Raw genomic sequence first — 14,350 nt, 5'->3', positions numbered from 1 at the left:
GCATGGAGCATGACATTTCCATGAAATTCCATTTCAAAATTATATTAGTGTGACTACTGAAGCAGATGCTCCAGCCAGAAATGTCAGTTTGTCCTGGAACAACAAGGGGCAGGTTATAGTTCTCAACTCAAAAAATGACTCAACGACCAATTAGAAAATGGCAGCTGCTATTCAATCCATTGAGCTCTAGTGCTCTCTAGAGGACAAAAAGCTCACTTTAACATCAGGCACGACAGCGTCTGGCTTGCCAGGAGTATTATTGAGATTTACCAAGTGAGCAGAACACAAAAGAAAGCTACAACTTTCTTGACGCCTCACCTTGAAATTCACTCTCCACAAAATAAACACAGGAGAAGTTCTCTAAATTAAGGACTTAAATATCTCCAAAACAATTCATCCTCCCATGTCCAGACGAATAGGTAGTTAATAATAAATTCAGCCAAAAGTCAGATACTGCATCTTTGAATGGCTCTTATTTCTCCCCAAAATGGCTTAAATGCAGAACGAGAAGTAATTATCTCAACAAAATTCTAAAGTTATGTATAACGAACAGAAATAACCTTTTCCCCCTGGTGCTTGTTTTTTCCTGAAAGGTCCAACATTTGTTTCTCTTAAGGACAATAGCTGTCTTTGGCCAAAGTCATTTCTAGCTAAAGAACTCTGTGGGAAAGAAGATTAACAAAGTAAAATCCATTCTACACAATTTAAAAAATGGTTTAAAATACAGAACAAACAAACAGGGTTAAAAACATACAGCAGCCTGAAATACCTGCATGGGAAAACAGAAATCACTGTTTGGGATACCGATGTTTAGAACAGGCTGTCTCAGCAAGTTTTAAAACATATTTTGTTTAAAAAAACGTAGAAATCAGCATGTGCAAGTTTGCGTTATTCGTGGATACAAAAATACGGACAGAAAAAAACAAAATGCTTAGAAACTAATTCCACAAGAAGTGAAACAGCCTGTGAACATCCATGCAGTGTTAGGAAGCTACATGGTGATGAAACCTTGAAGGCAGGCCGTAAAGCTGACAACAGTGTTACTTCCACATGAGCGTCTTGAACTTCGCTCGCTGGAGCGCCTGGAGCCGAGAGCTCAACATGAGCACCTATGTTCAGCACCAGGTAAAAAACAGCCTTTTCCGGCTCGAGTCCAGTCACACTGAGCAGCTATGAAATAAATACTACTTTTCAGAGTCCGTGTTACAACTGCATTGACCATCTGGCCTCCCACGATGTCACCCAGCCCTTGCTGGCTTATTCCGGTGTTCTCTTCTGGAAATAGAAAGAGATCTTCTTCATGGAACGAGGTGTGGAGAAAGTCTGAAAGGAAGAGCAGTAGAAGAGGGTTAATCTAACAGTTTGTTTCAGGGAATGTTTTACACAGATTCCCACAGCCTTTTTTTCCCTTCTTCCTAAAATATTTTTTCTCCTTTATTGTCAACACCAGCTTACACAATTCCAATAATTTGTAATCTTTATATTGTTTCCCCTAGATTTTGTTTTGTGTATTAGATAAAACCAAAAACAGACAAATAAAAGCACCAAAATCAGCACTACAATCATTCAATGCACACGTACTGGAATATGAAAACCCAGGAACAGTGTTTGGTAGCCTGACACTTAATGGAAGACTGGAAATCTGACCCCCCCCCATATTGTGGTCCATGTCAATTAGAAAAAGGTTTAAAATATTGAAGTTGTTGCTCAGATCTGCTTACAGCCTTGAAAACAGAGTATCTGCCTACCAGCGAGGCTCCTGTTCGGCTCTCTTGCCTCTTGGTGGCACTAGGGCTTCTGGAGGCAGAGGGGCTACGCAGCCCTCCGTTCAGCCTCTGCCCAATGGCGGACAGCCAGTCGGCAGGTCTGGGCGAGCTGTTTTCCTTGTCTGGGCGGTTGGATTTGAAGGATCTGTGTTCCCCAGGTTGGCGAGCGTCGGGCTCCTGTGTGTCGGCCTTGTCCGTGTCCTGGGCTGGAAAGCAGACTACGCCCAGCCCCCGACTCCTCTTGGCTGCTGGGTAAAGCTCAGTCACGCAGTCACAGTCCCCAGCGCAGCCCTGTACCCCTTCTGCGCTCGTCTCCAGCCGGCGCTTCACCCTCCTCTCGGAGGTGGGAGCGGGGCTCTGTCCACAGGGGCTGAGCACCTTCCTTGGGGAGGGGGAGCCCTGGGCCACGGGCCTTGGCGAATCGGGGGTTCTGGTCATCCACTGCCTGATGGAGGTGCAAGAAGCAGCTGCCTGTCGAGGGGTGCCAGGGTGGTGGCTTTTACTCCCTGGGGTTTGGAGGGACAAGGCTGGGGTGCTGGAGGGCAAGGGGAGGTCCCCCCCACTAGGGGCACAGGCTGCAGCCTGAGGGGACGCCAAGGGTCCCAGACTGTCCATCCTGGAGGTCTTTGTGGGGGTGCTCTCTGCTGGGGATACCGGACCTGAGGAGACAAAACACGCAAAGAACCTAAGACATGCTATTTGCTAAATGAAAAGTTGCTTTGAAGAAAAATACAAAACTAAAGCAGTACAGTTACAGAAGATAACATGCAAAACGGTTAAACAGGATTAATGATTAATGTTGCTTGGCAAACTACTTAAGCGTTTGAGAAGATAAAACACAGAACGCTTCATAATCCACTGGCTATGTGCTACATTTATGGGGTCTGCAAACTTAAAAGGAGCTGCAAAAGTCCTGTTTTAGCCATTAAGATTGTCAGGGATTTTATCAGCGGAGAGCTCTGGTCAAGGCACCTTGTCCCCATTATCTTTCTGATAATGCCCAAAGAGGATTGAAAACTTCCAAAGACAAGCGGTCTTTGCCAAAAGGTCCAGACTGCCTGAGAAAGTGTAAATACACTTCCTCCAGCACATCTAAGAAAGGGGGAGTGGAGGAGCAATTTGCGCTTTTGTTTTGTCAGTAGCTATATAACCCTGAAACTCACAACTGTCAACCCACTGAAGCTCAGCGGGTGTGAGCCTGGTCAGTACCTGGACGGGAGACTCCTGGGAAAGTGAAGGTTGCTGCTGGAAGAGGTGTTAGTGGGGCCAGCAGGGGGCGCTCGACCTGCAGTCTGTGTGGGTCCTAATGCCCCAATATAGTGAGGGGGAGACTATATTGTAAAAAGGTGCCTTAAAACTAAGGTTCTGACACTCTGTGGTCATTAAAAATTCCAGGGCATTTCTCAAAAAGAGTAGGGATGTTACTCCGGTGCTTTGGCCAAATTTCCCTTTACTAGTCATGGCATCCTAATAATCCCCATCTATGAACTGGTTTCATCACTCTGTTCTCCTCCCCACTGATAACTGATGTGTGGTGAGCAGACTGGCACACTCTGGCTGCCGCTGCATCAGCCAGGAGGGGCTACATATTGGTGGTGGTGGAGGGGAGTCCCCATTACCTGTAAAGCACTTTGAGTGAAGTGCCCAGTGTAAGGAATAATCTACTCCTAGAGGCATGCCTGCGACACTACAACAGCTTTCAGAAATTGCTGTTACTTTGCAGACCTCCTGGCATTGCTTTTTTTTTCTTGGTGTAAGGTGTAAGCACTCCTTTTTCCCCCCATGAAAGCTAGAGGAAGAGGCCTCACTGGTCCCGTTTTGGTTTGGCAAAGAGTTACCAGGCTTATTAAATTGCAGTCGCACAGGAAGAGGTGTGCAGCGGTACCGCCAGGCTTCTTTACCCGAGCTCTTTGTCGCAGAGGGAGGTTTTGGACAGGCCCATCCCACCAGGTTTCCTGTGCCGATCGAGAACCTGTCCCCTTCGACCCCCCTGTTCAGGCGCCAGATGCGCACCGTGTTGTCATCCGAACACGAGGCGATCTGCCAAGAGGATTCAAGAGATTACACAGAGCCGTCTAGGCTTCCTCAGGGAGTTTTTCACTAGCTTGGTCGAACCCTAGCTTTCTTTATTGGCTGCAGAAGAATGAATCTTGTGTAAACCATAAAAAGTTGGGCTTTTCCAAGTTTTAACTGGCACGCACCTCTAACTTCAACAGGACAGTGTGCAATAAATAGACTGTACTGGAGAGAGTCACAGCCTTCACCTGTAACATACCCCATACTTTCTAATTTTTTTCCAAATTAACATGTTAAAAATCAGGTCAGCTTTTAATAGGACAAAAACAAAGAACAGAGAAGTGATAGAATATTGTGCAATTATGTAGTGAATTTAAACTGTTTCAAACACCTCTTTGCTAAGGAAAGAATTTTAGGAATGAGATTAAATAAGATCTCTTGGCGTGTTAAACACCAGGTCTGCTGTAAACTACTGACCCGTTTTCCCACAGAAAAAGAAGCCTAAAAGAGGCCTACACAATTCTAAAACATAGCTGCATTGTCTCTTAAAACAATATGTAATTACCCATTTATTACCATCCTTACAAACACAAAATATCTGATCTCTTGTGTTCATAAATCCACACAAGCAAATACTACGAAACAGAAACCCTGAATTTAGTTAAAAAGGATCCCAAGGCATTCCTTCTGAAGGCGGGGACCCTCTCCATCCACTATTGTAGTGCAGTAGCCCCAAGCCACAGCACATTAATGGTAAAGTGAGAAATTATTGGTTAAGGAGAGAATATAAGTAGGCGAGAATGTGCAAGACCACAGTTTGAGCTTTGATAAAAGTAATAAATTAAACCCACCTTTGTGAAATCTGTAGGGCACCATGCAACTGATGTGACCTCTTGGGAGTGTCCCTGAAGCATCACGGGAGGGAAAGTAGGGTCAGAAATCTACAAAGGAACCAAAAAAAGGTCACAACATACTCAACAGTATGAAGAGGCAGTTACTGCAGTGCCATGGCAACTAGCAATCTCCTGTCTCTACCTCCCTATCTCAAATAATACTCTGCCTGCTTCGTCACAGGCAATCAAAACAAACAGGTGAAATGGTCAACATCAAGCATCTGGTAGCTCTGGGAACACAGAGCAAACAGCAAGCCAAGGTTACAAGTCCAGAAATTAAATTTACATGTGCTGCTTTTTGCTTCTGCAATACATCTTCAGCTCATGCCCCCTTTACTAAAGTAAGCTTTTTATATTCCTGATAATTTCCCTGCACGTCTACTAATTTGATTAAATCAGTTAGTGGGAATAAGTAGAATTTGAAAAATAAGTGGTTACATTCTTTAGAAATGTTTACACACACCACTAGTTGTGAAATCTCCCTTTTGAAAAGCAGAGAAATTGCTTGTCTCAAAATGTGTTTCAGTGGTATTGTTCTACCACATTTGTATAAAACCGGTAATCAAGCTTTCTGCATTTTTTCCTAAACTCTAAATTCCTCGTCTGTTCCAGAAGTCTGGTTTCCTGCTTGGTTTATAAATAAAACGTGTCAATATTTCTTACAGCCTCACTTCATCACCTTGCATTTTTATCCACCCGGAGTACCATGTTTGCCACATCTGTTTTAAAATGAAAACTTGTTACAGAAAACCGCAAAAGAAATTTTCCAGGCAGTCCATGCACTGCGTGCTCACAGCTTTGTAAAAGCAAACTAAGATTGTGGCACATCAGCAGCAACTCAAGCTGTGAAATGAGACTGCACACATCCATCTAGGAAGCAGATATAATTGTACCTGTGTAGGTTAAAAACGTGGACCCTTGAGAGGAGGACAGAAAGGGGAAAAAAAAAGGGGTGGGAAGGTGTTGCTATCAGGAGATGAAAAGGCAGCTGTTGCACTTCCCTCATCGTGACATAATTATCAGGAAAATTCCCTACATAGAGCTACCACAGCTGCTTCTTACCTTCCAGATATAAGCATTGTGGTCACTGGATCCACTGGCCAGGAACTGGTCATCTGGACTCACACTGGACTTGATGTAAAACGAAGCGTTTAGGTGGCCATTAAAAACTGCCACTAGAGGGAGACAAAAAACACAAACCATCAGACACACTTCAACCAAAATATGGGCAGATCCGATTCCTCATGGGGCCTTGCAAGTCTGAACCAAGCAGAATGAAACCAATTAATTAAATTAAAGATGAAAAGAGAAAGGAGGGAAAATACATGCGGTGAAATTGTGGAAAAAACATCTGTCTTTTTAAAAAACATCATGACAACATTGGATAAGTGTCTATCAAAGTAATGCAATGTGGACACATTTATTGTAGCTCAAGATTGAGGTTGAAGATTTTAATTTTTTTTATATTAAGTATTCACTGTTTCGTAGTCATACCTTTACCCCCTGAATGCTGTAAATTAACCTCTAACAAAAGCTACAAAGAGTGGTTTGTGAATTGTTATACTTTTAAAAAATGTGCATAGATGTGTTACAAGAAACTATTATGGAAATTAAAGTACAGAGTTCCTTTTGAACAAGGACCACTAACTCTTCCATGTGCTTTCTTCTCCTGTGTTACTCCACCCAGCCCTGGCAATGTGATCTCAGGAGATGGCTTTTCTTGAATGTATTTCAAATTCAGCTGAAGATTTTTGAAGCCAGGCCTCTGTTTTTTTAAGTAAAGATCACTTTGCCTTTTTAAACCATTTTAATGAGATACTTTTTTTTATTGAAATTGTAAAGCACATGGTGTGATGAATGCAGCAAAATTAATGAACCACTCGAATGTGGTGCTTTCCCCTCTCCCATCATGCTCTATGATTAGCTCATTTGAGTCTCCAAGGAAACTGACCACCGACAACAGGGTGATGAAAACAGTGCAAATAGAAGAGCAAATTCATTTCCATAAGGGAAATGGATTACAGCCAAGATCCCTTAACAATTAAACTTAATTGCTAAATTAAGTGCTCCTTTCGTTCTATGTCTCAGCTGTGTTAGTTGGAGAAGTGTAACAAACTGATTATTTGTTTAATTCATTTAAAAGCCTATGAGGGCATAGGTACAACATAAAAGGTACTGATTTACTTTGTTCTTCAATCTTTGTGGGGTTCCAAAAAAAAGACTGAAACAGCCTTTGTAAAAGCATAAAAAAATAAAAAGCCGAAATGTATATTGCACTTCTCGAGCCAGGAAAGTTAAAAGGATTTGCTGCTGGAAAATCATTAGCTATGAGAAATAACACTTTTTGTTCTGGTCCTTCGCTCTTATTTTGTTAAAATCAAATAAACAAACAAAAAGTCCTCGTGCTTTAAATAGGAAACACTTTTTTGTAGTGTAGTCAAAAATTGTTTAAGATTGCACTTGGCAGGTCAGTCTGTTTAAATGGATGGCCCTTTCCAACCGAGACACTGACTGTGGAAGAGTTTGAGGTCAAGCGGATCTCTCAGGAAGATGCTTGAGGTGCTACAGCTCAGCTTGTAGGGCTATGAATGTAAGCCGCTCGTGGCTCCTACCTGGGGCGACCTTCGATCCCATCATGTTAAACATGTAAATGTTCTCATCTGTGCAGTTTGCAAACAAGCTTAAGCCAGTAGAATCCAAGGTCAATCCAGAGTAGCCTGTCCAAAGGACAATTTAAAGGCAAAAAACATTAAGATGCAACATATGTATGTTTTTCCTAAACAATACCATTTTTACCTACTTTATAATAATTATAAAAATATCCCTACACTTATATAGCTCTTTTCTGTGCACTCCACTCAAAGCACTTTACAGGTAATGGGGACTCCTTTCCACCACCACCAGTGTGCAGTCATGGACGATGGATGATGAATGATGCAACGGCAGCCATAGTGTGCCAGTACAGTCACCACACACCAGCTATCAGTGGGGAGGAGAACAGAGGAATGAAGCCAGTTCATAGATGGGGATTATTAGGAGGCCATGATCGGTTATGGCTCATGGGAAATTTGTCCAGGACACTGGGGAAACACCCCTACTCTTTTTGAGAAATGCCCTGGGACTTTTAATGGCTATGGAAAACCATGGAGACCATAGAGAACACAGACAACTCAAGGAGAGTCTTTTAGGATCTGGCAGCCTAATTTAAGTGTTTAAGGCAATGTCTTAACTGCCACACTGCTCTCGTTGCAGGTCTATATTCACTGCTTCTCCTGCCCACATGAAGGATGTAAAGGTTTCGAGTTGAAAAACAGAGCGGTCCTCACCCAGTTTGCGAGTGCTGGTGCCGGGGTATGGGTATACCTGCAGAGGAACCGGGTCCTGGAGGTGAGCCGTGTAGTTTTTCCTCAAATCCCACATCTTGATCACACTGGCGTAAGAAAAGACACAGAGCACGTTCACTGCCGGTACCGTCTGCATTAGGAACTTTTGTATTTTCTAAAGCTTGAAAGTCTGTCAAACCTGGATCCTGCAACACATGAGGTACCCTGAGCAGGAGCCTACCTCGTACCCAGGACCCAGGCAGAAATTCCCTGAACCCTTACCCATCTACTGCTCCCGAGGAAATGAGGGTGTTCTCGTCACGGAAAAGCACCACTGTGACGCTCTGCTGGAAATCCTGGGAAGAAAGCAATTTTCGCAGTCAGTTTTGATCCATGACAGCATGCTAGTTCCACGCTGTTAACTAAGGAGGCGCGTTTTCAATTTATTCACAGCTTTCTCCAATCACCCATGAAATTAAACAGGTCATTTTCAATTGCACAGAGCGGGGGTTTCCAATCCTGGTCGTGGAGGCCCTCAACCCGCTGTTCTGTATCTCAGCCAAGCTCTGAGATACACAACTAAACCCTTAACTGACTTGATAACAGGACTCATTGGAACAGTTTAACTTTCTCTCTTAAATGTGTCAGAGGCTGACCTTTAACTTTAGGATTTTCACTTTTTATTCAGTAGAACAGAATCACAAACTTCTGAGTAGGAAACAAAAATTGCTAATATTTCAATCAGGTAACTAGTTAGCTCAAATAAATCTTTGCTTAAGTAATTAAGCCAGGCTGGAATGAAAACCAGCAGCTGTGTGGTGCCTCAGGATTGGGACAGATAACCCCTGATATAGAGAAGTACCCTAGAAAGACTTTCACCATGTACTTCGATAAAAATATAACTATCATTTTCTTATCAGCGGAAAAGCGGGTTTAGCAAGATATTTTGTATCATCAGCTATGGGTTCTATTCACTGTTCCTTTATTTAATGAAGATCAAACCACCATTATACTGTTATCTTGTAAAGCAGAAATCCTGGTTTCCAAATATGCAGTTCTAAAACTAACTTAGCACCATTACCAATGCTCCGCCATCCCACCCTTTTCTGTTGAAAAAATCTGAAAAATATACTTCCAATGAAAGAGTCCTTGAGTTAGAGAATTGCAAGCAACCATGCGGTGTTCTTCTATGTTGCACAACAAGACCAGTGAAAACCAGCACCGCGTTCACCTTTAAAGGTTTTTCACCTCAATTAGCTTGCTGTACCCAGACATGAGTAGAACAACGAAGACATCTCCTGGCTGATCTCTTTGGCAATGACCAGAGACACACTCACCACTACAGGTGCAATGCCTCTGCCAACCTGTCGCTTCTTCTTGGGTTTGGAGGGAGTGTGTTTTTCAGGCTTATTGTGTGCCCCACAGATCTGCTTCACTTGCCTGTAACATCCATCTAGAAAATATTTTACACATTAGGAGCTTTGCACACCATTTTGCAAACGCAAGACCCGACAGCCTCATTATTTTTAGCTGAAATTGGCAAATTGTCCTAGGCCACAACCACAAAACTACATTCTCCTTGTAATTAAACTAAAAGATAATATCAGGAATGGTGCAGTGAAGAAAACAGGGATACAACACAATTCTAAAATTAAATACACCACAACATTCTGATACACAAGTGACTGAGCTCCTACCTTTTTTAGTGCACCTTGTATCCCAAACCATGATGTTCCCATCTCTGCCTCCAGTACAGAAAACAGCTACAGAAAGAAAGAACACGTTACAATCTGAAATGATATAAAGCTTAATTCCACTGCCTCAAAGAAAAAATAGCTGCAGATTATGACATCTGCTGATGTGTAGGTTTAAGTTCCCTTCCAAGCTAGTAAAGTGGCCTGCCAGGACTATTTATAGAGTGCTTGTTATTTCAAAGAGCTGCCAAGCGAAGGGCAGCCAAGACAACAGGGGAGAGGAGATCAGAGAGGAGTGTCTACTAGGTTAAGCCTCTAAGTCCACCTCAGGATATTTACTTTTTTCAAGATGATGAATCTACAGCTGCAGCATTGCAATACTATTTTCAGTAATGGACCGAACTGGTGAAAGTTTATAACTATATACAGTCAACAATGAGTTTCATAAGCTAAATAAGTGTCACAGACTAACGCGTTGGTTTTCTGCTCTGAATTTACATTAGCCAAGGAAATAAACGAGACTAATACGCTGGGTGTTGTGTTGTTGTGCTAAAGAATTTAAGCATTGTACTTTTTCATTCATTCTGCATGAGTCCCAGAGCTGTGATTCTCATTACTATTCACTAAGGTGATGAGGAACTGAACAACTTTTAACCGTCAATGCTGGCTGCAATTCTGAATTAGAGTATCAGTGCTGAGACTCTAGTGGAAAATCTACCCAGATATAAGAAATATCTGCTGTCAAAAATATTCCCCAAAGATCACAAGGTATTTTTGCTACCAGACTGAGGTCCTTCCAACTTGTTACCAACCCATTAGAACTTCAGGTGAGAGGCTCCACCTTTGCAACGTCTTTTTCTGTCGTGTCCATTTTTTCACATCTTCACCAGGTTCCAGACGTAACACTGGAGCAAGACATGTTTTATTGGGGGGTAGAAAAGTCATTGCTCAGTTATGTGAGCCTCACCCTTTTCCTGCCTTGCAAAAGCTACCGATTTCAGGCTGCACTGGTGCCCTTTGAAGGTGCCCAGGAGGTCTTCTGTCTTCACATCCCACAGCTTCGCTGTCTGGTCCCCAGATGCTGTAACCTGTGAGGTAACAAGGGGATCCATTACTGGAGAACAGCAGGTGTATGAGTCCTGAGTCACTGGACAGACATGTCCATCTCTAGAGGGTAATAAACCAGTAAAGGAGATACAATACCCCTTACAGAGAAAACGTTTGCAGAAACTCCCATTACATTGTAGAGTTTTCAAAAACTCCAGACCGAAAAGGATCAATATTTATTAATAGCAAAGTCCTGTACAGAGTTTTGAGATTACACTTGAATTCCAAGTAATTTCATTTTCCTTAAGGATAACAGACAGAAACAATAGAGGATCTACAACCACAAGACGGAATGTCTGAGCTCTGCTTGAAATATACCTAAATATCTAAAAAGATACTGGGTGTTACTTTAGTTAATTTAGAATTTTTCAGACCCGGTTTCTTCACATGTAAGAAATCAATTGCACTCACAAGTCGTGGCTCTCCAGGAACCCAGGCAATATCAAAGACGGCATTCGTGTGAGCCAGCCACTCTAAAGAGGGGGGGGGGAAAAAGAGCTAAGGTTCAAGTGCATACTTTTCAGAAGACACCCGCATGTACATTTCTGTGAAGGAATTGGTAAAAGGTTTTTACTTCCTTTACAAAATGAAATTATCATTCATCAATGCACAGATACAGATGTATTTACTAAACACCTCCTGGTCTGGTGTTTTGCTTTTGTGTAGAAAAGTGACGAGTGCTCACATCTTAGGGGACACTATTCACATCAGGATCTTTTCAGGATGTGAAGTGTGGCAATAAGGTATTGCAAGGTCTTGGAACAGGGAGGACAATGGCTCCAACAGTAGTAGTTCATCCCACTTTAGGTCTGTTAAATGGAAACTTTATAAGCAACGGCTTGTGCTGTATGATGATGTTATAACTATTATAAAAGAAGCAGAGTTGACTCAGATGAACGGAGACCCTTTCAATCACTCTATACCTTTCAAAAGTGGACGCCTGCGTGACTCTGTGTCGTACAGCCTGACGACACCTTCTTCGTTTGCCACAGCCAGGATCTGCTGCAGGCCTTGAGCTAGTGAACAGAGACCCACGTTACAGCGGCAGTTATCCTGAGAAGAGTTTTCTGTGCATAACACCAGAGGAACTAACTACAAGTAACAGAATCCATTTTCACGTCTTAAAAAATCTGACACTAAGCAATTTAAAAAAAAAATACTGCTAATTCACAATTTTCAGAAAAGAAATCTCACAAGCAGATGAACTCCAGTCAACACCAAATTAATTTTACAGAAGTGTGCTGTTTGTCAACAGTCATTAACTTGCCCTGTATTTCTAGACATAAAAGTCCTTTAATAATACATGTAAACTGTTCAGCTGTGCAAAAGATAATGCTCGTCTTAACTCATCCTTCTTTAGTTGTAATTTGTTCTTTAAACACCTCTGATAAAGACTAAAAGCTAAACACCTATACCTGACATCTATATAACAAGCTTTAATATAGTTGTGTTAAAAAGTAATTTCAGAATTTACAATACATAAAAAGTACATTTCACAATAAAGTCAAATCACAAAGCCAAAAAACAAAGGAGATAAGGAATATAAAACAGTGACAATGTTTTTCAGGAAAATTTCAGAAAAAAGGTTTTAGACTAGAATTAAAAGCACTAAAAAGTTGCTGCTTTACTCATAGATGGTATTCCAGAGCATAGCGACAGAATGTGGTATCACCCCGAAAGTGTAGATGAACCACAGAAACACCAAAAAGATCCAAGTCAAAAAGAGTGGAAGGGAGCAAAAGGGTATAGATACTGGCTAGATACCGGAGGGTCGCACCATGTAAACTAACGAAGGTAAGAAGGATTTGTAAATTAACAGGAACAGGAATCCGAACACTCCAAAACAGGAGTGAGGTAACGAGATCATTTGTGAGTGATCTAGTCGGGATTTAGCTTCCAAATTTTGAACATACTGTAATTTAAGAGTAGCCTAGAGATTCCTGCACAAAGAAATGCAGAAACCTCCCCCCCTAAAGAGCAGACACCTTAGGAGGTAACCTAGAATATTTCTAAGAAGGAAAAACAAGCACTGTGCATAAAGTAGTTTTTTTATTTCAATTATTTTTCCTAATAATTATCTATTTGTTTTTCTCTTGAATTGTGTTGCTTGCAAGGTCACATTAAAGATGGGAAAATGTCTGACATCATTTTTCTTGATTTCTGGCTTTACATCACAAAAATCTTTAATTTCAATAAGGGTGTGTAGACTTTTTATATCCACTACGTGGGTTTCAAAATGAAGCAGGATCGAAGATAATCCTCAAATTCATTCTTCTAATTCAGAACTCAAACGAGGTGCCCCCACCAGGTGAGGCTACAGAGTGGGATTTAAAGAAAAAAACCCAGTCACGTTACTGGATTTAATATTAAACCAAATAAGGAAATGAGGAAAAAGTGAAGATTTAAGATGAGGGCGATTTATTTCAATCCACATCATATTTAGCTTGTAACAGGCTAAAACACAAATACACTTTTTGGCGATCCTATACCTGTAGAAAACGTGCATCCGAAGGGAGGAACTGGAACCCCCATATCGCCATACGAGATGTGCTCATCTTGTCTAGCACACTGGTAACAATCTAACAGGGAGGAAAGCGGATACACACGCTCCGGCCCTGTAAGGGAAAACAGTGTTGAGAGTTCATTCATTCTTGTGAGACAAAGTTGAACCCGCGCGACCGCTCCCGTCCACATCTATTCATTTAAAAAAAACTCGGTCCGAGTGTAAGTTTCTACGATCTACTTCGTACGCGATTTTGCTTAAATCCTTTAAAATATAGTTTAACGTTAAATAGAACAGTTAAGAGTTTCATAAATAAATTCAACGAATCATAAAAGTTTCTTTGGTCTAAACGAAGTAACTTTCTAATGCAGAGGCCACACTGTTTTACAGTGTGGTCTCTGCATTAGAAATACTGATCGCATTGATAAAAGCTTCCGTGTCCACACCGCGATCACCAATATCATCAATATAATGGATGTTTGCATTGCTTTCTCCAAACTGATGAGTTAAGAATCTGATTTTAGATGGTTTCACACGGAGAAAAGCCGAAAATGAATCGTATTGAAGCGTGTTTCCCACCCAACCCCCTCATCTTTGCATTTTAACACCCCACCGTAGAGGAAGAAAGAGCACCATTTTGAGCAGCAAAAGTGAATCCTTTTACTTTAGGAAAAATAAAATGAATGAAAAGCACTTTAAATATATTCATCCGCGTTGATCACCTCGTAATTGGAAGATAATAGCATTTACACAAAAGCAAATTTCAGATCGCCCAAAAAGAAACAAGTGAAACAAGAAATGGTCGATCTTGTGACTTTCTCTCTTTAAATAAGTCTTGATTCAATTACTATGCAAGGTATTTAAGAGGCAAAATATGAAGATCTAACACATTCCTCTCCCAGTTTTGAAGATTAATTGACTAGAGAGCCAGTACCCTATATTAAATCATCACCTAGCGGTTAATTTAACTTACCATTGTGCCTCCTACTGAGAACTCCTCTATCAACAATGGAACGAAACAGCATCTTGCAATTTGTTATTGTGTTTA

At 41.5% G+C, this 14,350-nt stretch overlaps 1 protein-coding gene across 1 annotated transcript; it reads right to left on the bottom strand.

Annotated features, from left to right (window-relative positions):
• Window positions 1–1,052: 1,052 nt before the first annotated feature.
• dtl (denticleless E3 ubiquitin protein ligase adapter) lies at window positions 1,053–14,327 on the bottom strand. The gene is made up of 15 exons (XM_088908674.1): window positions 14,276–14,327; window positions 13,289–13,414; window positions 11,723–11,815; window positions 11,211–11,272; window positions 10,660–10,780; window positions 9,696–9,761; window positions 9,336–9,451; window positions 8,281–8,354; window positions 8,002–8,105; window positions 7,288–7,392; window positions 5,738–5,850; window positions 4,634–4,723; window positions 3,668–3,806; window positions 1,749–2,425; window positions 1,053–1,323 (listed from the first exon to the last, which is right to left on the bottom strand). The coding sequence occupies exons 1-15, from the start codon at window positions 14,325–14,327 to the stop codon at window positions 1,258–1,260; spliced, it is 2,004 nt and encodes a 667-aa protein (XP_088764800.1). The 3' UTR covers window positions 1,053–1,257.
• Window positions 14,328–14,350: the final 23 nt, after the last annotated feature.

This window comes from Atractosteus spatula, chromosome 2 (genome assembly GCF_055471065.1).
Source record: "Atractosteus spatula isolate fAtrSpa1 chromosome 2, fAtrSpa1.hap1, whole genome shotgun sequence".
In the NCBI taxonomy this organism is placed as follows: domain Eukaryota; kingdom Metazoa; phylum Chordata; class Actinopteri; order Semionotiformes; family Lepisosteidae; genus Atractosteus; species Atractosteus spatula.
The sequence above is the reverse complement of the archived record's forward strand: the minus strand, read 5'-3'. Positions and strand labels throughout refer to the sequence as shown.

What these genes read in the sequence shown, in the direction of transcription:
- dtl (XM_088908674.1), bottom strand. Translation starts at nt 14,327, where the DNA reads ATGCTGTTTCGTTCCATTGTTGATAGAGGAGTTCTCAGTAGGAGGCAC. An exon ending in CGGATGCACGTTTTCTACAG is followed by an intron (nt 11,816 to 13,288) that starts GTATAGGATCGC and finishes TCTGTTCACTAG; the next exon opens with CTCAAGGCCTGCAGCAGATC. An exon ending in CTCTGCGACAAAGAGCTCGG is followed by an intron (nt 2,426 to 3,667) that starts GTAAAGAAGCCT and finishes TTGTCTCCTCAG; the next exon opens with GTCCGGTATCCCCAGCAGAG.